Source organism: Vulpes vulpes, chromosome 8, assembly GCF_048418805.1.
Source record: "Vulpes vulpes isolate BD-2025 chromosome 8, VulVul3, whole genome shotgun sequence".
Lineage (NCBI taxonomy): Eukaryota > Metazoa > Chordata > Mammalia > Carnivora > Canidae > Vulpes > Vulpes vulpes.
Window position 1 is genome coordinate 5,432,135 of NC_132787.1, and position 25,356 is coordinate 5,457,490.

Here is a 25,356-nt window from a genome sequence, read left to right on the forward strand (position 1 = left end):
CTAGTGGGAGTGTACAACTTTGGGAAAATTTGCAGTTTTTCTATTAAAGCTGAACATATACATGTCCTATTACCCCACAGCTCTACTACTCCTAGGTATATAGCAGCAGAAATATATATAGCAGAAGTCTGTAAGTATATTCATCCAAACACAGGTATAAGAACGCTTATAGCAATGTCATTGGTATTAGCCAAAAACTAGAAATAACGCAAATATCCTCTAACACTAGGAAATGGATAAATAAATTATGGCGTATTCATACAATAAAAGACTATACAGCAATGAAAACAATTTACAATTACATTCAATGGTATGATTAAATTTCATAAACATAATATTTGTGTGTCATCCTTACGAAGGAGCCACGCTAATATTCTCTGTATTGTTCCAATTTTAGTATATGCGCTGCTGAAGTAAGCACCACAAACATAATAGTAAGTGAAATAAGCCATAAATAAAAGAATCCATTACATTTTTATAAAGTTCAAAAACAGGCAAAACAAATCTATTGTGCTATAAATCACTGTGTATCACCTTTTTTAAAAAGATTTATTTATTTATTTGAGAGACAGTGGGTCGTGAGTGGGGGGAGGGGCAGGGAGAGAGGGATAGAAAATCTCAAGCAGACTTCTCACAGCAGTGGAGCCAAATATAGGGCTCTATCCCAGGACCCTGATATCATGACCTGAGTGGAAATCAAAACTCAGCCACTTTACCAAATGAGCCACCCAGGCACCCCATTGGGTATTACCTTCTACAGCAGATTGTGAGTGGGTAGAGGTACCAGAAGGAGGCTTCTCAGATAGTAATAATGTTCTGTTTCTTGATCTGCATGCTAGTTACACTAGTAATAATGTTAAGTTTGCAAAAATTCATCAAATTGTACATTTATGATTGGTAAACATTTATGTGTGTATGATATCCTTCAACAAAAAGTTCTCAAAATAAAGAAGAAAAAAGACAGAAAGGCTTTTCATGTGCTGAACATAACTCCATGCACATCAATGGTGTTTCCCATTCAGCAGCATAACTTAAAATTCTGGGTTATACTTGGAGAATCTGACAAAGGTAAGGAATAGAGAGGTGGAGATGCATAAGCAGATGCTTAACCAACTGAGCTACTCAGGCACCCCCACCAAGTTCAAAACTTTAAGGGTTAATTTCTACTCTCTCCTTTTTGCTTCATGTTCAGCCAGTCACCACTGAGATTCTTCCTTTGGATAGTCCCTTCTGTTATCTCTTTCTAACCATCTCCACAAATTATGAAGTCTGAGAACTTCTGTTTAGATTATTGCAATCACTTCCTTATTGGTGCCATTATCTCCAGTCTCTTTTCCTACTCCACTTAGCTGTCAGATTAATTTTATAAATTGATTTTATAGGGGGGGGGGCTGGGTGGCTCGGCCGGTTAAGCATCTGCCTTTGGCTCAGGTCATGACCCCAGGGTCCTGGGATGGAGCCCCACATTGGGCTCCCTGCTCGGCAAGGAGCCTGTTTCTCCCTCTCTCTCTGCCTGTTGCTCCCCTCTTCTTGTGCTCTCTCTCTGTGTCAAATAAATAAATATTTTATAAAAATTAGTGTTAATTTTATTAAAATGTTGTCTACTCTTTTTTATAATACAAAAGCTTCACACTGCCTATAGACTCAAGCCCAAACTTGTTCTTCAGATCAGAGTTCAAAATGCTTCATTAACTAGCTCCCCATCCCACATATAACACACCACCCACAACTCATTTGCATGCCCAAATTGAGACAACATATTTGCTCTCCCTTGTACAGGCACCAGATCATCATCATACTATGTCTTTGCTAATATTATGCTCTCTGTTCAAAGTACTCTACTCTTGTCCCATTTGGTTATAAGCTGCCTTTCGGAGTGAAGGCTTCCATGATAAGCCATAAGTCTTAATAAAAGGACCTTTTCCTTCTCTTGAAATTTCCTTCTCTTGAAATGCACTTACTGGGATCCCTGGGTGGCGCAGCGGTTTGGCGCCTGCCTTTGGCCCAGGGCGCGATCCTGGAGACCCGGGATCGAATCCCACATCAGGCTCCCGGCGCATGGAGCCTGTTTCTCCCTCTGCCTGTGTCTCTGCCTCTCTCTCTTTCTCTCTGTATGACTATCATAAATAAATAAAATTAAAAAAAAAATTATGAAATGCACTTACTCAAGGTAGCAGGATAAAATTTGTCTTCAGCAACCACGATTTCCTCCTTTTAGTACTTATTTTATTAAGAAATTCTTAATTTATTAAGAAATTTTCAAACATACACAAAAATAGAGAAGAGTATAATGAACTCCATATACATATCATTAAAATTTAACAATTATCAAGAGTCTTGTCACAATCTTTATCTATTGTTTTTCCCTTTTTTCTTTCCTGAAGGGAAAGAGAAAATCTTAGGTAGTCTCCACTCCCAGCATGGAGCCCTACTCAAGGGCTCGATCTCATGATGCTGAAGTCATAACCTGAGTCAAAATCAAGAGTCTGACTCTTAACTGACTGAGCCATTTAACTGACTGAGCCATTCAGGCATCCCTCAAATCTTTATTTGATTGCCAATGTGTAGAGTATGGAGTTGGTGCCATAGTTATTTCCAGTGGTACAATGGTATCAGATGATTATTTTTTTTAAGATTTTATTTATTTATTCATGAGAGACATAGAGAGACAGAGAGACAGAGACACAGGCAGAGGGAGAAGCAGGCTCCATGCGGGAGCCCAACGTGGGACTTGATCCTGGGTCTCCAGGATCACGCCCTGGGCTGAAGGCAGCTCTAAACTGCTGAGCCACCCGGGCTGCCCAGATTATTATTTTAATTCATTTTTTTCCTATTTTTATTTTTCCTTTGTGGGGTATCTTTATGAACTCATGGGTTTATATTGTTAAATTTTTTATTATAAGAATTGAATAAATACAAAAATGAATAAAACATAATTTTATAGCATAACAAGTAATTATAAAGTGACTATCTAGCTTTTATAACCTCTTTGCTTCCCTCCTCCCTATCAAAATCAACTCTCAGGAAATGACCTGAATTTTAACACAATTTTAAATCAATATATCTTTTTACAGATTTTTAAGTATACGACTTACTTCCGTTATGGAATTAAAGCAGCCATATTAAGGATTTGAGATCTTCATCTTAAAACTAACAGGCAGCCATTGATCTGCTTTAAGCAGTGGAGTGACATGATATGTGAGATGTATTTTTTTTAAGATTTTATTTATTCATGAGTGACACAAAGGGAGAGGCAGAGACATAAGCAGAGGGAGAAGCAGGATCCCCAAGGGGAGCCTGATGCAGGACTTGGCCCAGGACCCTGGGATCAGGACCCTGAGCCGAAGGCAGACGCTTAACCACTGAGCCACCTAAGTGCCCCTGTGAGATGTATCATAAGATCACTTTGGCTGTGTGAAGACTGAAATGAATAAGGGTAAGAAAGAGTAAATGTATAGAAAATCTAGGAGGGCACTGACGTCCAGGTAAAAGATGATGTACTTACTAGAATGGAGGCAGTTGAGATAGAAAAGAACAAGATTTGAGATTCAGGAAGTAGACCTGACAGGACTTAGAGACTGATTTTATGGTGGTTAGAAAGGGAGAGGAAGATATCAAAAGTAATTCTCATTTCTGATTTGAGAAACCAAATGTATGCTACTCCATTTGCTGAGCAAGAGAACCTTGTAAGAGGTGCATATTTATGAGTAGATAACTAGTTCAATTTGGGATACCTGTGGGAAACTCTGCCAGAGACCGGAAGTTTACTACACAATCTGAAACTAAAAGGAGTTGTTAATAATTGATGGGCATATAAAAAGGATTTGAAGCCTTGGGAACGAATGCACTTACCATCTACTAGGAGTGACTAAGATCATATGGAATAAAATGAGGAAAGAATCTAGGACTGAACCTTGAGAAATGCCAACATTTAAAAATTGGGAGAGGAGGAGGAACCAGCAGTGACAGAGAAGAAACAAAAAAATGTAAGGGGGAAACCCAGAAAATGTAGAGTTTCTGAGGACAAGGGAAGAAAGTGTCCCAAGAAAGAGATATCAACTGTGACAAAGCTAATCACAGGTCAACAAGAACTGAAAAGTATCCAGTGGATTTACAACAACAATGGAGGGCATTTGGTTCGAAGGGGTGGTAAGAGCAGAATCCAGATTGAATGGATTTAGGGATAAATAGGAGATGAAGAATTAAGAAGAAAAAAAGTGTTATACGACTTTTTTGTTTCCTACGTAAGTTATAATACATGCAAAAATTCTACAAAGCTCCTCTCCCTATACAAACAAACACATGCTGTTCTCCTATATACATGTGCTTGTTTTACTTCTTCAATTAGATTGAAAGACTAGAGAAAAGAGACCACGCTACTACCTCTGAATTACTCACATTATCTAGGATGGTCAAGAGCTCACTGTAGACACTCAGTAAATGCTTTTTGAAAAAAAAAGGCAAAATACTGGGGATCCCTGGGTGGCTCAGTGGTTTAGCAGCCTGCCTTCGGCCCTGGGCATGATCCTGGGGTCCCAGGATTCAGTCCCACATCAGGCTCCCTGCATGGAGCCTGCTTCTCCCTCTGCCTGTGTCTGCCTCTCTCTGTGTCTCTCATGAATAAATAAATAAAATCTTTTTTTAAAAAAAAGCAAAATACTGGTTAAATACCTTTAAATTACTAGGCGTTAGAGTAGTTAGTGAAAATATGCACAGAGAGAAACCGTTCATTTAAATCAACAAACATATATATAATGTCTAGTGTATGCTTGGCACTTTGCCAGGGACTAGGATTCACATTTTAATGGAGAAGGGGTGTAGACACATAAATAAATAATTTAAATTCTACAAATATTATAAGAGAAAGGATGTTTTATGCTAATCTTACAGTGGACACGAATGAATTATTAGTAGAATACTTAGAGATATATATTTATGTAAGCTAAAGAGATTGGTAGGAAAAAATAAGAGGTGAACTAGTAAAAAAATTTTTTAATAGTCCACATGCTAGTAAGTCAAATAATGAGGGAAAAAAGAATAGATTAGTTATTTCCCCCCTGCTCTCCCATTTATACTTTTAAGATGATCAGTGCTCAAATAATCTATTTCTGACCTAGATCTTATTGTTACTTATGCTCAAGAGAAGAAAAATCCTCATTTGCATAAGGAACAGAATAGCTCTGAGATAGAATTACAAAGAATCAATTGCATGAACACGCCTCTCTTTTATTTAATCCTCTGTAACTGCATAAAGAACTGAGACTATTGGGGAAATGACATATTTCTTTTATATTGTAAAGAAAATAAAATTCAAGACTGCCTCTCATTCCATAAGGAAAGATCTGTACACTTTACCATGGTCCAGTAGTGTTTCATTTATTTGACTTATTACAATTTTATAAGAAGTATTTTCAATGAGCTACTTATAAATCCTTATACTCCCCAATGCCATTTAATTCTTATTTTTATTAAATGTACTTCTAGGTGAGGAAATATTTGAGTTGTCCTTAATTCTCCTGTCTTTTTACTGAAATATACTTTTATTTGCTAAAAGGATGGAGATAAGATGATGTTGAAGATTATCTTTCCTATAAAATATGCAAGAAGTAGATAAATATGATATGTGTGCCGGGTTTTATTTTTTCTAGGAGACTACTGCAGCATATTTGAACAAGTAAAGCAGAGCTATGGATAGCAGACTAGAAAAATCCACGGCAGCCATTGTCACACCACAACCTGCAGCAGCTGTTTCAAGTCCCTCCCTCCCACGCCTGCTCTGCCTGCCAGCCCAGCAGGAATGAATGGGCTCCGCAGAGCACTGTAAATGGTGCTGCAGACCCTGAAAATCTGTTGCTGAAAACTGAACATAAAAATCATCTGCCAAAATATAATTTTCAGCTTCGGTGGTCATAACGAACTTCTTTACCTCCGAAATTTCATTAGCAACGTCAGGTGGTAATCAGTCCAGAGTCTTATTCTGCAGAGCCCATCTTTGTTGATAATAGAGCCTTTCTAAATAGCAAAAGAATGTTACTGCAATCCATTTCCTAGGGCTGAAAGCAAAGCCTTTTTGTCCCAAGAGGCAATTGAGCAACCACCAGAGTCTCTAGTTGAATAGCAACGGTGTGAGGCTGTCTACAATTCCCACAGTTAGAAGTCCAATCTCTGAGAAGATTTACTGAATTCACACAAGAACTACATAAAAAAAGAAATGCAGTTATCGAGCTGACAAACTTGTCTGTGGATGGAGACAAAATTATAAAATGTCTTCTTTCTTACATTATACAGCTCTCCTTTTAAATTTGATGTCTTAGTTATTCTCTTCCTTTCCAGAAAAAGGGGGGGTGGAGAACAATGCCGAGAATAACTGCATGCACAGGTACTAGAACTAGTTTCTGAACTCCTTGTATTTTCTCAATTCTGTTATCAGGAAAGATGATTCATCTTAAGGAATAATACACTACATAAAATATAGTAATCACACAGACTTCTGGTAAAAGAGTATTTCTAGTAGACTAACTAGGGTAGGTTTCTTAGATCTTAATTATCACCGTGTTAGAACTACTTGTGTGCTTCCATATTTAGTATGGTTTTCTTCCATCCTCCCTTTTGTTTAGCTATTTGGGGGAGGGGTGCAAAAGAAGGTCTGAAGATAAATTACTTGAACCTGAAAAGCCATTTTGGATGGCTCTATTACTGAACCTTCTTTTTATATTAAAAAAAAAAAATCACATGCACCCAAGCCATTTTAAGCATCATTCCCATCTTTTCTCCTACTTTATCTATAAAGCAATTAGAGACGTTGAAGCCTCACCGAATGTGGTAGAACTTAGTATACTTTGAGAGAGGAGCTGGGAGTAATTTTCCATCAAATATTTCATGTGAACACAAATTCTGCGATCTAAGTGTTGGAGAAAAAAAAAAAACCTACACTGGTGATTTTAACTGTAAGTGTGAGGTTTAAGCAATAGCAAAATCATCCAATTCAAGTTTTCTTTCTTCTTTTCTCCACCCGCCCCCCAACCCCACCCCATCATGGATGCTCGGCTGACTGTTTTTGCACAGTCTCTTTGTCTGGAGGATGCAAACAGTCTATGGATGCTAGGGAAAAAGGGGTGGGGGAGAGATTACCTCATCCCATGTTGCTTGCACCAATCACCACTCTCCTGTCGTGACTTCTCCGGGCAGATTGAGGGGGTCTGGACCAACAGGAAAAGGCCCCAGCCCATCCCCATGGTGACCGAGTTGTATATAGGGAGCCGCATCCGCCCATGTGCCGCAGGTTCTCTTACATCGACCGCCTAAGAGTCGCGCTGTAAGAAGCAACAACCTCTCCTCTTCTCCGCCATCCGCCCGGCAGCCGCCAAGCAGCAACCATGGTAAGAATCTTCCTTCTCTGGCTCTTTGTGGCCCTTGGGTGGGGTCAGCTGGGAAAACCTGAAGCCTTCTTTCCTTTACAGCTTCTTTGGGTACGGGTCAGCCTTTATGCTTTGTTTGCGAGGTGTAGCTTCGCTGCCCCAAATCCTCGAGCCCGGCCGCCGCCGCAGTGCGGGTGCGGGTGCGGGTGCGGGTGCGGGTGCGGGTGCGGGAGCGCAGCCAGGACTGCGCCCGGGGCGCAGCAGAACCGTGGGGAAGAACAAAGGCGGCGCCGAGCGAGTCCTTGTTATCTGAGCCCTTCCGAGCCGCGAGCAGCCCGTCAGTCGGTGACGACAGGCTCTGGGGCAGGGAAAGGCGGCCCCGGTGTATGTGTGACTCGGACAGGCTTTTCTTCCTGGCGCTGGTCCCAGGGGGAGGGCGAGAAGAGGTCCCCAAGCCCCGGGCGCGGCGGGTGCAGTCGGGCAGGGGGGAGGGGGAGAGGAGCGGACAAAGCGCAGCCCCGGGCTCGAGGAAGAAGATCCGTCCAGGGTCGGCGGCGTTCTAGGGAGACACCCGCGCGTGCACGGGGGAAGCGGCTGGTTTCTGCTGGACCCCGGGCAGCCGGCGTGGGGCGGCGCAGGGGCGGAGTTGTTTGTTTCTGGCTTCTCCGGCCTTGGAGCCGCTGGGCGGGGTTCGCTCGTCCTCTCTAAGCCTCCTCTGTCGGAGACTTTTATTAAAAGCCTTTCATCGTTGTGGAATTGTAGGCGTTAAAAGGTTTTTCATTCACTGTTAAAACGTAGATGAAATATTTCTTTCTTGAGATGCAAAATCACAGTTCTCTTCACAAGCCCTTTAAAGTCTGGTCTGGGGCGACCCCGCCCTGACTGGAGTAAGTGTGTGTGTGTGTGTGTGTGTCTGTCTGTCTGTCTGTCTGTCTGTGTGCTAGCCGCACGTCCAGCAAGAGAAAAAGCTCACTTTGAGAGCCAGGGTACCCTACTGCCCAGGACCCAGGGAAACGCCCTTCCCCACCCCCCGCCCCCAGCCCCCGCCCAAATGTCAGTGAATAGACAATGGCTAGACAATGGAAGCTGTAGCCCTAAAGACTATAGGGAAGAAAATCTCTTATTGAACGTGATGAGTAGAAATATTCTGTGGTAAGTAGAGAATCTCAGAATGAAAATACTATTTTGTAATTTTAAATAAATATTTCATTATCCTTGCACTGAGCTTTTATTCTTAGGTAGGTCCTCTGATACTTTTCTAATTTAGGAACTATTGTTTTAAAGATTCTAATAATTTTTCAGGGGTTTTTTTTTTTTATTTTGCAGTGGAGAAGATTCTGGAAGGACATCTTTTTAAGTAATGAAAATGCTGCAGACAAAGAACTATGTACTCTCTGTTCAGCTGTCTTTTGTTCTAGTGAATCTACATTAATTCATTTCAATTTAGGCATATGGTCCCAGCCCGGGTCACAGAAGGAAAACTGGCTAATAGCACAATGAGATCATGTAGGCAGTTTCTGGAAATAGAACTTACTCTGTTAAATAATGTAGCAGACAGAACAGGCTAGTACCAGGCACAGCAAATGCAGCAATGCAGCAGTGCAGGAGGCAGACCTTGTTAGCTTCCAATCCCCTAGTACTAATGGATTCTGCAGATACACTGCAAAGGGGTGTGGCATCTAGCTTCAGCTGCAGCACAGATGTCCATGTTAAAATACCAAGTCATATGTAGAAGAAACTCTTATTTAAAGGGGCAAGAATAGTAATATTGATTCCAACTAATTAATCATTAAATTTAATTTGCTTCATTTTACAAAATCTGTGCTTTAAATATTTTTAAATAAAAAAATTTCTATTTAAGCATGACTGGAAACAATGGGCTTGCACATGTGCGAAACAGTACAACATTATTATTCAGACCACACCCATCTGCAGCATTTGTAGCAGGTGCTTTCCTTAATCATTTCTATTGAATTAGGGATAATCTCAACTAAACCTGAAGAATACCTGTATATTATTAGAAATATTTTCAAAAATTAACTAAAAATTCAAAATGCTACCATAACCTAATTTACAATTTTCCTCTTTTCCTTCCCATAGCGTGAGTGTATCTCGATCCACGTTGGCCAGGCAGGTGTCCAGATCGGCAATGCCTGCTGGGAGCTCTATTGCCTGGAACATGGCATTCAGCCCGATGGCCAGATGCCAAGTGACAAGACCATTGGGGGAGGAGATGACTCCTTCAACACCTTCTTCAGTGAGACGGGCGCTGGCAAGCATGTGCCCAGGGCAGTGTTTGTAGACCTGGAGCCCACAGTCATTGGTGAGTTGGCCTCAGTAACCCAAGTGAGCTCCCGGGGCTCTGGGACAGGAGGTCTGTCTGAGGCTCCATTGACAGACAGCCTGGGGCTGAGCAGGGTCATGCAGGTTGTTAGTGATGGGTGGCCACCTTGTTTTCCTTTTCCAGATGAAGTTCGCACTGGCACCTACCGCCAGCTCTTCCACCCTGAGCAGCTCATCACAGGCAAGGAAGATGCTGCCAATAACTATGCCCGAGGGCACTACACCATTGGCAAGGAGATCATTGACCTTGTCTTGGACCGAATTCGGAAACTGGTATGTTTATTCTTAAGAATCAAGTAAATAAGGATCCGAAGGAAGACATTTGAGATATGATGTTTTGTTTTTTGTTTTTTGTTTTTTTCATTTCAAATGCAGAATTGAAATGTAATAGAGTGAGGTGAACTACTCCTTTACAGTTTTTTTTTTTTTTAAATTCGATTGAAACATGAACTACTTGGGTGCTGTTTTACAAATGTTAATGAAGATATTTTTAATTAAGAAATGCTTAGGAGGGATCCCTGGGTGGCGCAGCGGTTTAGCGCCTGCCTTTGGCCCAGGGCGTGATCCTGGAGACCCGGGATTGAATCCCACATCGGGCTCCCGGTGCATGGAGCCTGCTTCTCCCTCTGCCTGTGTCTCTGCCTCTCTCTCTCTCTCTCTGTGACTATAATACATAAATAAAAATTAGAAAAAAAAAAAAGAAATGCTTAGGAAGTCTAGGAAGGCCTCCATGTATTTAAAAGCATTTCTTGTCAAAATAAGATCTATATTGTTGGAGTTGCATGAAAAGTGGAAATCTATTTACTTAGGATGATATTGCCAAGAGCAGTAATAGGTTTTCTCTATTCCTTTTTTCTAACAGGCTGACCAGTGCACGGGTCTTCAGGGCTTCTTGGTTTTCCACAGCTTTGGAGGGGGAACCGGTTCTGGGTTCACCTCCCTGCTGATGGAACGTCTCTCTGTCGATTATGGCAAGAAGTCCAAGCTAGAGTTCTCCATCTACCCTGCCCCCCAGGTGTCCACAGCTGTAGTAGAGCCCTACAACTCCATCCTCACCACCCACACCACCCTGGAGCACTCTGATTGTGCCTTCATGGTAGACAACGAGGCCATCTATGACATCTGTCGTAGAAACCTCGATATTGAGCGCCCAACCTACACTAATCTAAACAGGTTGATAGGTCAAATTGTGTCCTCCATCACGGCTTCCCTCAGATTTGATGGAGCCCTGAATGTGGATCTGACGGAGTTCCAGACCAACCTGGTGCCCTATCCCCGCATCCACTTCCCTCTGGCCACATATGCCCCTGTCATCTCTGCTGAGAAAGCCTACCATGAACAGCTTTCTGTAGCAGAGATCACCAATGCATGCTTTGAGCCAGCCAACCAGATGGTGAAATGTGACCCTCGCCATGGTAAATACATGGCTTGCTGCCTGTTGTACCGTGGTGATGTGGTTCCCAAAGATGTCAATGCTGCCATTGCCACCATCAAGACCAAGCGTACCATCCAGTTTGTGGACTGGTGCCCCACTGGCTTCAAAGTGGGCATTAACTACCAGCCTCCCACTGTGGTACCCGGTGGAGACCTGGCCAAAGTACAGCGAGCTGTGTGCATGCTGAGCAACACCACAGCCATTGCTGAGGCCTGGGCTCGTCTGGACCACAAGTTTGACCTGATGTATGCCAAGCGTGCCTTTGTTCACTGGTATGTGGGTGAGGGCATGGAGGAAGGAGAGTTTTCTGAGGCCCGTGAGGACATGGCTGCCCTGGAGAAGGATTATGAGGAGGTTGGTGTGGATTCTGTTGAAGGAGAGGGTGAAGAAGAAGGAGAGGAATACTAAAGTTAAAAATGTCACAAAGGTGCTGCTTTTACAGGGAAGCTTATTCTGTTTTGAACATTGAAAATTTGTGCTCTGATCAGTTAATTTGTATGTAGCAGTGTATACTCTCATATACAATTACTGACCTATGCTTTAAAACACGACGCTTTGTTACAGACCCAAGCTGTCCATTTCTCTGATGGGTTTGAATAAAGTATTCCCTGTCTTAAATGAATTTAGTTTTGTGTTTTCTATTTGGGTGTCTGAAATTCATGTACTTAGTTCTGAGAAAAAAGAATAACTGTTCACTGTATCTTATACATGTACTGTGACTTATTTTAAAATTTACTATATCATAAAACTTAATCATAAAATACAAAATAGCTACAAATTACCATTAGATAACATCCATGCTCTTCTTAAATTTTAACTCCATTATATGCTAGTACTTTTTAGAATTTATATTCACTAATACACAAAGGTCTGGTTGCTTTGTTAGTCTCATGACTAACAAAATGGTGAATACACAGGACACCCGGGTGGCTCAGCGGTTAAGCGCATTTGCCTTCAGCTCAGAGCATGGTCTTGGAGTACTGGGATGGAGTCCCACATCGGGTTCCTTGAATGGAGTCTGCTTCTCCCTCTGCCTACATCTCTATGTCTCATGAATAAATAAATAAAATTGTTTTAAAAATGGTGAATATTCCAAATGCATTTATCATGTCTTAAGCCTATTTTCATACATTCTCATCTTGGCATGTGTCTGGTGCTATAATGTTTCCTCTACCCTGGGTTCTCGAAGTCTGCTCTTCAAGCAATTGCTCCCTAGTTCTTTACTTTCCAAATTATTTTCAGTTAAATGTCGTAATAGAAACCCTGATAAATTTACTCATTCAAATGTGTTATATACCTGAATTTTAACTCTCCAAATATATTATTATTTTAATATGGGCCAATAACTTCAAAGAACAAAACTAATAGTGCAGTTGTTGGCATCAGCACCAACATAGTGAGAGGAACAGTTCTAAGCCAATGGTTTCTTCAACAATATAGTTCAGCTGCCAGTCCAACTGACCAAAGGTTAAGGACCCAAGGATAGCAAACTTTCTTGTGCTATCACACTATCTTCTAGGATAATATCCAGTTGTGGTGAAGGTTTTTTTTGGTACTTATAGCCTATTTAATCTATTTTTCCTTTGACACTGCCAAAAAAGGGGTGTGATACTATTATAGTTACTGGAATCTGAGTTTAAGTTAATGGAAACAATGAAAAATAAGAAATAAGCCAAGGTCAACTAGTTTTTGTGTGTGTTTTTTTTTAAAGCCAATCCAATACTGCTCAGCAGTTTTAGCTAGAAGCCAATGCAAATAGATTTGCTGGGGCATGGGGGAGTAAAAGGCTTCACTTATTCAGATAAAAAACAATGCGGAAACTAGATCAAATATAAGTTTTTAACGTACACTCTCAGCAACTGGCAAAATATAAGGAATATGGTAGATGTATGTATAATGATTATTGGTTGAATGAGTAAAGTGTAGGATAAAAGAGATATAATTTTAATTGTAAATAACATATGCATTTGGGCAGCCTGAGTGTCTCAGCGGTTTAGTGCTGCCTTCAGCTCAGGGTGTGATCCTGGAGTCCCAGGATCAAGTTCTCTGCATGGAGCCTGCTTCTCCCTCTGCCTGTGTCTCTGTCTCTGTCTCTCTGTCTCTCTGTCTCTCTCATGAATAAATAAATAAAATCTTTAAAAAAAGAAAAATAACATATGCATTTGTTATATATTTTCTATTATGAAAAAAAATTCTATAATTTTGCCCGCTGAAAAGGCCTAGGACCAATATAGGAATGAGTACCCCTGCTACTCAGATGGTGGTCTTTAAATACTATTTTCTACTAAAAGGAATCAGATGTTTTAGAGATGTTCAAGCCTGGAACAGAAAATATACAGGTTCAGCCCCAAATACTTTTGCATTCCAGAAAGCAAGGAAGATAATCAAAGAGTAAAGATTATATCAAAAGGATATAGAAGTCAAAAGGAAAAAAAAGGATGCAGAAGTCAAGTAGAAGTGGCTCTCACTAATGGTACAAGGTGAACATTGAAAATAATAGTGACTTTAACTGGGTTCAGTTAAATAAACTGGGTTCAACCATATAAAAGATATTAAAAGCCATGAGCTCATAATATTTTTGTGTGTGATTTGAAAAACAATTGAAAACAGTATGGCAGGGCTCCTGGGTGGTTTAGTCAGTTAAGCGTCTGCCTTCAGCTCAGGTCATGATCTCAGGGTCCCTGCTCAGCAGGGGAGCCTGCTTCTCCCTCTTCTCCCCACTCAAGCTTTCTCTCACTGTCTCTGTCACTATCTCTGTCTCTTTCGCAAATAAAATCTTTTTAAAAATACAAAAAAAATAAATGATGTATCTTTAAAAAAAAAAAAGAAAACAGTACGGCAGTTCCTCAAAAATATTAAACATAGAATATGTGATCTAAGATTTCCACCTCTGGGTATATACTCAAAATAAATTTTTTTAAGATTTTATTTATTTATTTGAGAGAGTGAGTGAGAGCAAGCGAGAGCATGAGCAAGGGAAGGGGCAGAGGGAGAAGAAAAAGCAGGTTCTCCACAAATGCGGGGCTCCATCCCAGGACTCATGACCTGAGCCAAAGGCAGACAACCAACTGAGCCGCCCAGGCACTCCATGCCCTAAAGAATTTAAACCAGTGACAGATATTCATGTACCTATGTCACTGCAGCTTTATTCACAATCACCAAAAGGTGGAAGCAAACCTAATGTCCACTGACAGATGAATGGATAAACAAAAGGTAGTATGTACATACAATACAATATTATTCAGCCTTAAAAAGAAATATAATTCTGACACATACAACAACATGGATAAACTCTGAAAATATTAAGCCAAGTGAAATAAGCCAGATACAAAAGGACAAATATTGTGTGATTCTATTTACACGAGGTACCTACAATAGTCAAATTCAGGGAGAATAGTGGTTACCAGGAGCTAGGAGGAAGGATATAATAGGAAGTAATTGTATAACAGATACAGAATTTTAGTTTGCAATAATGAAAAAGGTTTTTTGGGTGCCAAACTGGCTCAGTCAGAAGAGCATGTGACTATTCTAGATCTTGGGGTCATAAATTCAAGCCCCATGTTGGGTGCAGAGACTACTAAAAGAGATAAGTAAATTTAAAAAACATTTTTTTTTTTTTTTTGGAGATGAATAGTGACAATTGTTGTACAACAATGAGAATGTAATTTAATGACAGTAAATTTTACTTTAAAGAGGCTAAAATAGGGGTGCCTATCTGGCTCAGTCTTTAGAGCATGCAGCTCCTGATCTTGGGGTTATAAATTCAAGCCCGAGGGATGCCTGGGTGGCTCAGCGGTTAAGCCTGCGTTGGCCCGGGTTATGATCCTGAGGTCCCAGGATTGAGTCCCTTTTTTCTTTCTTTTTTTTTTTTTTTAATTTTTATTTATTTATGATAGTCAAAGAGAGAGAGAGAGGCAGAGACACAGGCAGAGGGAGAAGCAGGCTCCATGCACCGGGAGCCCGATGTGGGATTCGATCCCGGGTCTCCAGGATCGCGCCCTGGGCCAAAGGCAGGCGCCAAACCGCTGCGCCACCCAGGGATCCCCCAGGATTGAGTCCCATATCAGGATCCCTGCATGGAGCCTGCTTCTCCCTCTGCCTGTGTCTCTGCCTCTCTCCCTCTCTGTGTCTCTCATGAATAAATAATTAAGATCTTTTTTTTTTTTTAATAATTAAGATCTTAAAAAAAAAAAAAGACTTCTGATCTGTGAAGACAGAATGTCTTTCTAAATAAACAAATAAATCCAAGCCCTACATTGGGTGTAGAGATTACTTTAAAAAATAAAATATTTGGGGTGGTCTGGGTGACTCAGCAGTTTAGTGCCGCCTTCAGCCTAGGGTGATCCTGGGGACCTGGGATCAAGTCCCACGTCAGGCTCCGCATGGAGCCTGCTTCTCCCTCTGCCTCTGTCTGTGCCTCTCTCTGTGTGTGTTTCTCATGAATAAATAAATGAAAATCTTTAAAATTTTTTTTAAATAGTAAATAAATAAATGAAAGGGTTAAGATGGTAAAATTTATGTTATATATATTTCACCACAATTTTAAAAAGTATAACTAAAAAATATGGTTACCTGCAGGGAAGGGAACATGGTCAAACAAACTTTGGATGTATTTGTTGTATCATTTGACTATAGAAACATGTAATTGTATTACATTTTATAATAAAGAATTAAATCAAGGTGGAAAATGTATAAAAATTAAAAGCAAAATGAAACAAATGAATTTAACCAAGTATCAAGTTGTAGCTTAACTACAGAGTTAATTCAGAATTATTTCACCTGACTTTAACACATAGTAATTTGATTTCATATCCATGGAAAGATCTATCCTAAAAAAAGTAAATCTAAAAAACTTAGCTGTTTTCAGTAATCATATTAGTAATATCATTTATAGTTTTGAAATTACTTATATTAGAATAAATAAAAGATTCATTAATGTATCAATATGCAAAACCTTAGAAGCTACAATTGTATTACATATATTCAAGAAAGTGGATGAGTTTAAATAGAGATATGGGAAAAAATGCAAATACAAATTCTAGAGATGAAAAATATATCTGAGATAAAAAATATACCAAATGGGCCTAACAATAAATTAGATACCATAGAAGAAAATAATAATATATTTGAGACAAACAATAAAACTTATCCAAAATTAAACATAGAACAAAAATGTAAACTGGAAAAAAATGAATAAATGGAAATAGAACATAAATAGAAGCCAACTGAAAATGACTCAGCATTTTTAAACAGTTTGTCAAGCTTCAGGAATGAAATCTTAAACTTTTTGGTATTATAGTTTCTCAATTACAAACTGCTTTCAACATAAAATACAGTGCTACAAATACATTTAAAATAAATTTTATAAATCTATAAAGAGATCTTTTTAAAATTAGCATTACATATTAAAATTTTGTTTTGTTTATTTTTATATATATTCATTTTACTTTTAGTTGTGGTAAAATACTCATAGCATAAAATTTGCCATCTTAACCATATTTTAAATATTTGTCTTTTTGTGACTACCTTATTTCACTTAGCATGATGTCCTCAAGGTTCATGCATGTTATAGCATTGTTACAATTTCCTTTCTTTTTAAGTCTGAATAATATTCCATTCTATGTATATACCACATTTTGTTAATCCATTCATCCATCTGTGGACATTAGGGTTACTTCTACCTTCTGACTATTGTGAATAATGCTTTATGAACATCTCTTCCAGACCCTGCTCTTAATTCATTTGTTTATATATGCAGAAGTGCTATTGCTGGATAATATGGTAATTCTATGTTCAAATTTTTGAGGAACTCCCATACTCTTTTCTATAGAGTCTATACCATGTTAAATTCCAACAGTGTACAGGATTCCAGTTTCTTCATATCTTTGCCAATACTTGTTAAATTTCTGTTATTTTGTCTTTTATTCATGAGAGACACAGAGAGAGAAGCAGGCTCCATGCAAGGAGCCCGATGTGGGACTTGATCCTGGGACCCCAGGATCATGCCCTGGGCCAAAGGCAGGTGCCAAACCGCTGAGCCACCCAGGGATTCCCATGTTATTTTGTCTTTTAATGATAGTCATTTCAATCAGTATGAGGTAGTATCTTATTGTGGTTTTGATTTGCATTTCTCTAATTGATGTTCAGTATATTTTACTTTGTATTTATTTATTTTTATTTATTTGAGAGAAAGATAGAGCATGAGTGGGGGGAGGGAGAAGAACAAGCAGGCTCCACACTAAGCACAGAGCCCAACGGGTGGCTTGATCCCCCAACCCCAAGATCATGACCCAAGCCCAAATCAAGAGTCAGAGACTCAACCAACTGAGCCATCCAGGCACCTCATGTTCAGTATCTTTTAATGTGCTAATTGGTCATTTGGATATCTTCCTTGGAGAAATGTCTATTCAAGTCCTTTGTTTACTTTTTTAGTATAGTAATTTTTTATTGACCTATAATTAACATATAATATTAGTTTTGGGTGTACAACATAATGATTTGATATTTGCATATATTACAGAGAGATCACCACAATAAGTCTAGTTAAATTCCATTACCATACATATTTAAACATTTTTTCTTGTCATGAGGACTTTTGAGACCACTCTCCCAGCAATTTCAAATATGTAATATAGTATCATTAACTATAGTCACCATGCTACATATTATATCCCCATGGGTTATTTATACTAGAGCTGAAAATTTGTACCTTTTGGCCACCTTCACTCATTTTAACCACCTATGACCCATCTCCCCACCTCTGGAAACCACTAATCTGTTATCTATGCCTAAGATTTGCTCACTTTTTAATTTTAACTGGTTTGTTAATATTAAAACATTTTTATCTTGCTATTTAATCTATGAGGTTTTAAGAATCTTGAGATAGAAAAAAAAAAAAAAAGAATCTTGAGATAGCTAAAATGTAAAAAATTAAAAATTGACAACAAAATAAATATTCTTTTTTTTAAATAAATATTTTCTTGACCATCCTATAAATTTCATAATTCTCTCCTGTGTATTAATTCCTTCATGTTAAAAAATAAAATATAACAATGGTGGCTAGGCAGGTGCTCAACCGTTGAGCCACCCAGGCGTCCCTCAAGAATCAATTCTTGTGTTTACTGTCAAACAACATATGATAGAAAAACATGATAGAAAAAACAAGGAATTAAAGAAAAGAAACAGCCAGTAAATACCAATCACATTATCTAACATCGTTGTACATAGTTATTAAACTTGGTAACTCAGAAATAGCAATTATGTTGGGTCAATAGTAAAGAATGCTGATTTTTACCTCTGGTGTTTTGAAGGGAGGGCAAGCTATTAAAAATGGATGAGAGGCTGGTAATTTTGAAATAGTCATTGAAGTTAAATTATCATTAATAAAAGTTTAAGGGGCAGCCCCGGTGGCGCAGCGGTTTAGCGATGCCTGCAGCCCGGGGTGTGATCCTGGAGGCCTGGGATCGAGTCCCACGTCGGGCTCCCTGCATGGAGCCTGCTTCTCCCTCTGCCTCTCTCTCTCTCTCTTTCTGAATAAATAAATAAATCTTTAAAATAGATAGATAAATAAATAAATAAATAAATAAATAAATAAATAAATAAAAGTTTAAAATGATATGGTTTATATATGAAGGATGAGAACCATGACTCGAGCTAAAATCAAGAGTTTGGTCACTTAACTGACCAAGCCATCCAGGTGCCCTGAAAGGATGCTGAATTTTATTAAAATGTATTCAGTAATATTTGGAGGTTGACATGATTTTTCTTCTTCAACATATGATGAATTATTTATTATTTTTTAAGAGAGTGGGGGGGGGGGCAGTGGGAGAGAGAGAGAGAGAGAATCTTCAGCAGGCTCCATGCTGGGCATGGAACCTTAAGGGGGCTCAATCGCACAACCCTGAGATCATGAGATGAGCCAAAATCAAGAGTCGGATATTTAGCCAACTGAGCCACTAAGGTGCTCCTATGATGAATTATTTTTAAAATTTTTTAAAAAGCTTTCCTAATGTTGATCATCATTGTATTTCCAGTACAAAAAATTTAGTTATGCTGAATATTCTAATATGCTGCCAGACTCTATTTGATAATGCAAATTTTCAGTCCCACCGGCAGTGTATGTTAGCAATACTGCTGGGTCTTATATTATTTTTTAATATAGACTTTGGCATCACATCAGAGTACATACCAGCCAAAAAAAAAAAAAAAAAAGAAGAGAGAGAGAGAGAGATTCCACCAGAAGTTATATGGCACAGTCCAGGCAAGTAGACCTTTGATGATCTAGCTTAATTCAGAGACAGAATTTAGAGTATCAAAAGCAGGAGTTCATTCTTGATGACTAGAGGTAATAAGAGCAGATACTTTTGTCTTGTTTCCAATCTTCGGGAGTGTTTACTATTTTACCATTGAGTATGATGCTGGCTGTAAGTTTTTCATTGATGTTCTCTACTGGATTGAGGAAGTTTCCTTCTATCCCAAGTTGCTGAATGTTTGTTTGTTTGTTTGTTTGTTTGTTTGTTTGTTTGTTTGTTTTTAATAAATGGATGTTGGATTTTGCCAAATTCTTTTTCCGCATGCATCTATTGAGATAATCATGTGGGTTTTTTAAAATTCTAATATGGTGAATTAGATTCATTGCCTTTTGAATATGAAACCAAAGACAGATCTACCATGAGCATTTTCAAATTTCTAACCATTTCTCTCATTCCTTCAGGTACATGGTATTTCTCCTATCAAGAAATAAAGTCTACTCCTCTCTCCTTAAATCTTCATTGGCCTTATGATTGCTTTGATTAACAGAATGTGACAGAAGAAAGCTGTGCCAGATCCAGGTCAATCTCTTAAGAAGCCTGGTAGCTTGTTTTCACTCAGAGAGGTCATGTGGAAAACAACTAGGACACTCTACCCAAGAGCCACCACAAAGACCCCAGACATGTGAATGTGACTATCCTAGACATTCTAGCCCCAGCTAAGATTCTAGCTGAATGAAACTACATGAATGAACCAGATGACACAACATGAAACAGAGGAATCGTGAGAAAAAATAAATAGTTGTTGTTTTAAGTCACTAAGTTTTGGAGTGACATGATACACAGCAACAGATAACTGAAACAAGGCTTATAACACATCTGGAGAAAAAATACACAGTTTTCATCAGATTCTTTAAAATGATTAAAACCACTAAGCTTTGAAGATTACCTAGGAAATACCTCATAAATATTCCTTTTTTCAGTGTTTTTGATATTAACAGCAGTGTGCTCAAGATAATAATCTTTTGACCTGCAAAAGTAAAGGTACTGAAATTTGGCAATTAAATGGAAAGTCTTGGGCAGCCCAGTGGCTCAGCAGTTTAGCGCAGCCTTCAGTCCAGGGCCTGATCCTGGAGACCCAGGATCGAGTCCCATGTCGAGTTCCCTCTGCCTGTGTCTCTGCCTCTCTCTGTGTGTCTCTCATGAATAAATAAAATCTTAAAAAAAAATAAAATAAAATAAATGAAAAGTCTTAGCAATCTAAAGGGACTGACAAACTAAGGTGAAAAATGAGAACTTACTGGACCCTCCCACCTCCACTCTGAAGTAAGTTTAGGTAGTATTTTAGGGCTAGACCAAAACTCTTCACAAAAAAATACACATATGAACATGTGAAAATATACAACTAAAAATTCTACAAAGAGGAATGAACAAAAGTAGACCCAAAATTCTATACCATAAAATATGGTAAAAATGTAGTTGCATACATGAACCAGCTGGATGTATTCAACTACTATCACAACTAGCACAGCTATCATGGTAAGCAAGTGTGATATGAAACTGAGTTAGAGCCTATCCCCATAGAGTCTGGATAAAAAATAACTGAGACATAGAGCATTGCTTCCATCTGGTGAATAGGGTAGGGTAAGGCAGGGGTCTGAAGGAAAATGACAATACTATAGACCATTAATTCTAATCTAGTAAAAGATAAAATGGATCAGAAGGATACAAGATAATGTGGCAAAGAGAAGTTAGCCCCGGAAAAAAGAGCTTTAAGAGATCAGGCCAGGTACTCAGAAATAGTTCAAAGAGAATGTATCAGGTACCTAGGCAGACGCCCACTAGGCAGATTGTCTGACTTCCATGTTCCCATATTTAGGAAAGCAACACCTCTTCAAGTGTCCAAAATATTGAAGGTCAAGATACACAAAAGTCTGACCTGGAGAAGGAGGCAAAACCAAGGATTCTGGGTGGCATTCATAGGAATCCATGCTACAACATATCACAGAAAGGCCCAGCCCAGTGACAGTTTCCAGGAAAGCAGACCAAATAAGTTAAATGCCAGAACTCATATGGAAACCATGAGGTGAGGAACTAAGGTGAGCTGAGAACTAAGAAAGCTGCTCAGTTGGAATGCTACACTGGAAAGACTAGAGCAACAAGCCTTTGGAGAGAGGAAGTGAGGGTCAGAAATATGGGTGCCGGTAACCTGGGTCCCTCTGGCTTAAGATCACTCATAAAGATTTTAGTCATACTAATGGCTACAGTTAATCTGAAGGCACAACTGACGGAGGATTCACTTCCCAGTGCACTCCTGTGGTTGTTGGTAGAATTCAGTATCTATTTTGAGAGCCTCGGTTTCTTGCTGTTCAACTGAAGGCCTCATTTCTTTGCTGCCTGGCTGGAGTCCTGTAGTTCCTTAACACATGGGCCTCTTCAAAGGGCTGTACACAACCTGGCAACTAGATTCCCTTAGAGCAAGAGAGAAAGAAAGCAAGAGAGAGCCCCCCAAAACAGTTTTTTTTCTTATAACCTAACCTCAGAAGTAACATCTTATTATTTTTGCTATAGTCTATTAGAAAAAATCACCAGATACAGCTTACACTTAAGGAGAAAGCATTATTATAAGGACATGAATGCTAGGAGATGGGGAACAATGGGGGGCCATCTTAGAGGCTGTGTATCATAATTACTCAGCTCTAAAACTTCTATCTCTGTACTTAATTGTTGCAAATGTCAGATTCCTGGAAGTAATGATCTCACTGGCCCAGTCTGGGTTGTTTCTCCTGTGGGTTGATCAGCCTTGACTAGACGGAGCAGGATAACGTAATATAGGTCATTTCTAGGGAATAAGAAATTGTTGTAAGCTTGCTAGCCACATGAAAACCTGTTACAAAGATATACTATCAAGATATTATTAGAACTGTGTAAAAACTATAAAGATTAACTTGAGATTGAGTATTGGGAAATAAAACTATGGCATGTTTTCAGTCAGTTTCATTGATGATTGCCTTATTCTCTAGAGCTAAAGGGAGGGAGGAAGCATCATTTTATCGCCTGCAGGTACAATTTAACAGGATGATTTTAAATATGTCTTGTCTAAGCAAAATTAGAAGACTCAGAATTATAAAGGAGATGGTGGGGGAAAGGATAAAGAAAATAATGGATATAGTAAAAATAAGATCATAAAAAGAGAAAGTTTACATGAAAAATTCACTTGATGCCCTTGAAACTCAAGGCATCTCAAAGGTAAATAGAAAGTCATCTTTGAAAAAAAAAAGAAAAAAAAGAAAGTCATCTTTGGGGCACCTGGCTGACTCAGTCAATAGAGCACGTGACTCTTGATCTTGGGGTTGTGAGTTCAAGCCACACATTGAAGGTAGAGATTACTTAAACAAATAACCTTAAAAAAAAAGAAAATCATCTGCTGACATAGACACAATATTTACACAAAGGCAAATAAGGTAGACTCTGAATATCATGGATTTTCTTCAATTATTGTTTTATTTTTATTCTGCAGGACATTCTGCTCTCAATAATGGCAGAGTATTTTGTTGTAGGCCAAATATGCAGTAAAAAAAACAGCTGGAAAATATGGACAAAATTAAAAATTTAGAAATCCAGGAATGTCTGGCTGGCTCCATCAGAAGGGCATGTGACTCTTGATCTCAGGTTCATGAGTTCAAGCCCCACATGGGGGTGCAGAAATTACTGAAATAAATTTAAAAACTAAAAAAATAAATAAATAAATAAAACTTAAAACTCTATTTATAGGAATCAGAGAGCTACCAAAGCAGCTGGGAAGCTAAAATCTCAGACAGAAAAGAAGTACAAAAAGGTAAACCTACATTTGATGCCTCTTGTCCCTTTGAGGTATTACTGCATCAAAAGTACTAATAATAGGTTGAGAAGCTGAGCAGAAAGCAGTAGCTAAAGGTTGAGATCTGGTCTGCCTATAGTCTTACAGAAACTGGGGGGAAAATTGGAGGCTCAGGACCCACCAAGATAAAGGAATTCTGGTAACCCCCTTTACTTTTAGTTTGGACCCCCAAAGGCCTATACCTTAGAAGAGACCAGCCCTTGTAAATACTAAAGTTCAGCTTCTTATCAACTCAATCCCTGGTTTGATTAAAATGATCTAATCTTACCCTGACTGCCAGAAGTAAAAGTAAACTCCTGCTAGGATAACATCACCCAGGGCCTAAAATTATCTCTTTAGTTTTTCATAAACCACTTTCAGTATTAAACAAAAAATTACCAGTTTTCCATAGATAAGATAAAATGACAAAAACTGGGATGCCTGGGTGGCTCAGTGGTTAAGCATCTGCCTTCAGCCCAGGGTGTGATCCTGGAGTCCTGGAATCAAGTCCCACATTGGGCTCCCTGTGTGAAGCTTGCTTCTCTCTCTATGTCTCTGCCTCTCTTTCTCGATGTCTCTCATGAAAAAAGAAAGAAAGAAAGAAAGAAAGAAAGAAAGAAAGAAAGAAAGAAAGAAAGAAAGAAAGAAAGAAAGAAAAAGAAAGACAAAAACTGAAACAATATCAAAGAATAGAAACAGATCCATAGAAGAGTCAGGTATTGGAATTACCAGACATAGACATTAAAATAACCATAATGAGGGGTGCCTGGCTGGCTCAGTCAATAGAACATGTGACTCTTGATCTCTGGGTCAGGAGTTCAAGTCCCACATTGACTGTAAAGGATTACTTAAAAAATAAAAAATAAAATAACCATAATGAATAAGCTTAGGAAGCTAAGTGACAAAGAAATTTAGCAGAGGAAATTGTATGACATATAAAATTAAAACTCTAGAACTGAAAAAACAATCACATTTAAAAATTCAATAGGGTTAACAGCACATTAGACACATATAAGAGGTAACTAGTGAGATCAGAAGAAATTATCCAGACTGAAGCTCAAAGAGAAAAATAAATAGAAAAAATACAGAAAAGAATATAATATAGGAGACACTGTAAAAAAAAAAAAAAAAACTTTAATACATACCTAGTTAGAGATCCAGAAGACAAGAGACAAATAATGGGATATAAATAATATCTGAAGAAAAAAAAGCACCTTGAGCCGGGCAAGCGCCGTGGTCGGATTAGGGGCCGCGGGGCTGTGGGAGTGCAGACTGAGAAAATGCAGACCACCGGGGCATTACTCATTCCTCCGGCTCTGATCCGCTGCTGTACCAGGGATCTTATCAGGCCTTTGTCTGCCTCCTTCTTGAGTAGGCCAGAGATCCCATCTAAACAGCCATCTTACAGCAGCTCCCCACTCCAGGTGGCCCGACGGGAGTTCCAGACCAGTGTTGTCTCCCGGGACATTGACACAGCAGCCAAGCTTATTGGCGCTGGGGCTGCCACAGTTGGTGTGGCTGGTTCAGGGGCTGGTATTGGGACAGTGTTTGGCAGCTTGATCATTGGTTATGCCAGGAACCCATCTCTCAAGCAGCAGCTCTTCTCCTATGCCATTCTGGGCTTTGCCCTGTCTGAGGCCATGGGGCTCTTCTGTTTGATGGTTGCCTTCCTCATCCTCTTCGCCATGTGAGGCTCCGTGAGGGTCACCTACCCGTCCCTGCTGCTTCGACTTCAGGCCATGCCTGGTGCTGGAGTGTGTTAAGCTTTACCATTAAACACAACGTTTCTCTAAAAAAAAAAAAAAAAAAAAAAAAAAAATGAAGAAAAAAAAGCCAATGGGATATAAATAATACCTGAAGAAAAAATAGCCAAAATTTTTCCAAAAGTAGTGAAATAACCAGAGTCACAAATACAAGAGATTCTATGAAATCAAGCAGAACAGATGCAAAGAAAAGCATACTTTAGGCATGTCATAGTGAAGTTGCTAAAAACCAAAGTTAAAGACAAAATCTTAAACTCATATTCTTTTTCTTTTCAATAGGCTCCGCAATGAGCATGGAGCCCAACACAGGGCTTGAACTCACTACCCCCTGAGATCAAAACCTGAGCGG

General features: G+C 39.1%; 1 protein-coding gene, 1 long non-coding RNA gene, 1 other non-coding gene and 1 pseudogene across 4 annotated transcripts; 2 read left to right on the forward strand and 2 right to left on the reverse strand.

Annotated features, from left to right (window-relative positions):
- Positions 1–316: 316 nt before the first annotated feature.
- LOC112921274 (U6 spliceosomal RNA) lies at positions 317–421 on the reverse strand. Its single transcript, XR_003235214.1, has one exon. It is a non-coding gene; the product is annotated as a U6 spliceosomal RNA (small nuclear RNA).
- Positions 422–5,355: 4,934 nt separating this feature from the next.
- On the reverse strand, positions 5,356–7,278 carry LOC140599877 (uncharacterized). The gene is made up of 2 exons (XR_012002872.1): positions 7,132–7,278; positions 5,356–6,195 (listed from the first exon to the last, which is right to left on the reverse strand). It is a non-coding gene; the product is annotated as an uncharacterized lncRNA (long non-coding RNA).
- On the forward strand, positions 7,139–11,754 carry LOC140599876 (tubulin alpha-1A chain). Of its 2 annotated transcripts, none has more exons than XM_072765383.1 (4): positions 7,139–7,379; positions 9,459–9,681; positions 9,826–9,974; positions 10,564–11,754. In XM_072765383.1, exons 1-4 carry the CDS (start codon positions 7,377–7,379, stop codon positions 11,542–11,544), a joined length of 1,356 nt encoding a protein of 451 aa, XP_072621484.1. In that variant the 5' UTR covers positions 7,139–7,376; the 3' UTR covers positions 11,545–11,754. The 2 variants fall into 2 exon arrangements, with proteins under 2 accessions (XP_072621484.1, XP_072621483.1); XM_072765382.1 differs by lacking the exon at positions 7,139–7,379 and adding an exon at positions 8,685–8,745.
- Positions 11,755–24,239: 12,485 nt separating this feature from the next.
- LOC112921107 (ATP synthase F(0) complex subunit C1, mitochondrial pseudogene) lies at positions 24,240–25,076 on the forward strand (annotated as a pseudogene).
- Positions 25,077–25,356: the final 280 nt, after the last annotated feature.